The 1,132-nt window shown below is 39.5% G+C and overlaps 1 protein-coding gene across 1 annotated transcript; it reads left to right on the forward strand.

The window, feature by feature from the left end:
* Window positions 1–404: 404 nt before the first annotated feature.
* LOC145040532 (uncharacterized) lies at window positions 405–908 on the forward strand. The gene has a single exon (XM_078988448.1). The coding sequence runs from the start codon at window positions 405–407 to the stop codon at window positions 906–908; it is 504 nt and encodes a 167-aa protein (XP_078844574.1).
* Window positions 909–1,132: the final 224 nt, after the last annotated feature.

The following is a 1,132-nucleotide window of genomic DNA, read 5'->3' on the forward strand; positions in this document are numbered from 1 at the left end:
TGTTGCATCGTGTGGAAGTTATATTATGAAGTTATCTTTTGAACAATGTCATTTTGGAAAACTTGTATTTTGTTTTGTTTAAATTATGGGTTGTAAATTTTTAACTACTACTATACTGATGTATCTTTATCTTTTGCAATGAAACCTTTATCGTTGTCATATATTATGTTTCCACGTTAGCGGGGTGTGACACCAAAGGCATGGAACACCAATATTAGCAGTGCGGAGAGACCTCACGGATAAGCAGTTGAAAACCTCACGGTGGTTACCGGTACGTTTCTTCTCAATAACACATACGCATGCATACTTTTCGATAGTGGAGAGGAGAGGAGTTTTGTAAGCCACCAATTCAAACACTTACTTAAACAAAATCCCTAATCACTCAATGAAATGTTACAGTAGAAATGGAAAACAGTAAAGGGGAAAGCACAAACGATATGTACGTAGGCTGCACACTAGCTCTAAATGAACACTCTTTACCAATCGATCTAATGTCGATCACTAGAAGAAGTTTTGATGTCATCATCGGTATGGATTGGTTAAGTCTTCACCATGCTGATATCTTATGTTATGAAAGGCTCGTTCACCTTAATTTTCCTAGTGGTGAAACTCTCATTTATGGTAATAAACCCGGTGCAAGTTTACAAGTCATATCTTGCATCAAAGCTCAAAAATATCTACGCAAGGAATACCATGTCTTCCTAGCCCACATGCAGGATAAGAAACAAGCTGTGAAAGACATCAAAGACATTCTGAAGGTCTGTAATTTCCCCGACGTATTTCCAAATGACCTTCCAGGTGTGCCACCTACGCGACAAGTCGAATTTCGAATCGACCTAGTTCCTAGAGCTACTCTAGTAGCCAAATCCCCATATCGTTTAGCACCAGCCGAAATGCAAGAATTATAAAGTCAGCTAAACGAACTATTGAGCAAAAGTTTCTTTATACCATGCTTCTCACCTTGGGGAGCACCGGTCATGTTCGTCAAGAAGAACGATCGATCATTCCGAATGTGCATCGACTACCGGGAGCTGAATAAACTAACCATCAAGAACTGATATCCTCTACCCTGAATCAATGACCTCTTCGATCAACTTCAGGGAGCAAGCTATTTTTCGAAAATCGATCTGAG

Source organism: Lactuca saligna, chromosome 4, assembly GCF_052625555.1.
Source record: "Lactuca saligna cultivar CGN05327 chromosome 4, ASM5262555v1, whole genome shotgun sequence".
NCBI classification, from domain to species: Eukaryota; Viridiplantae; Streptophyta; class Magnoliopsida; order Asterales; family Asteraceae; genus Lactuca; species Lactuca saligna.

Excerpts from the sequence above, each read along its gene's own strand:
- LOC145040532 (XM_078988448.1), top strand. The coding sequence starts at position 405 with ATGGAAAACAGTAAAGGGGAAAGCACAAACGATATGTACGTAGGCTGC.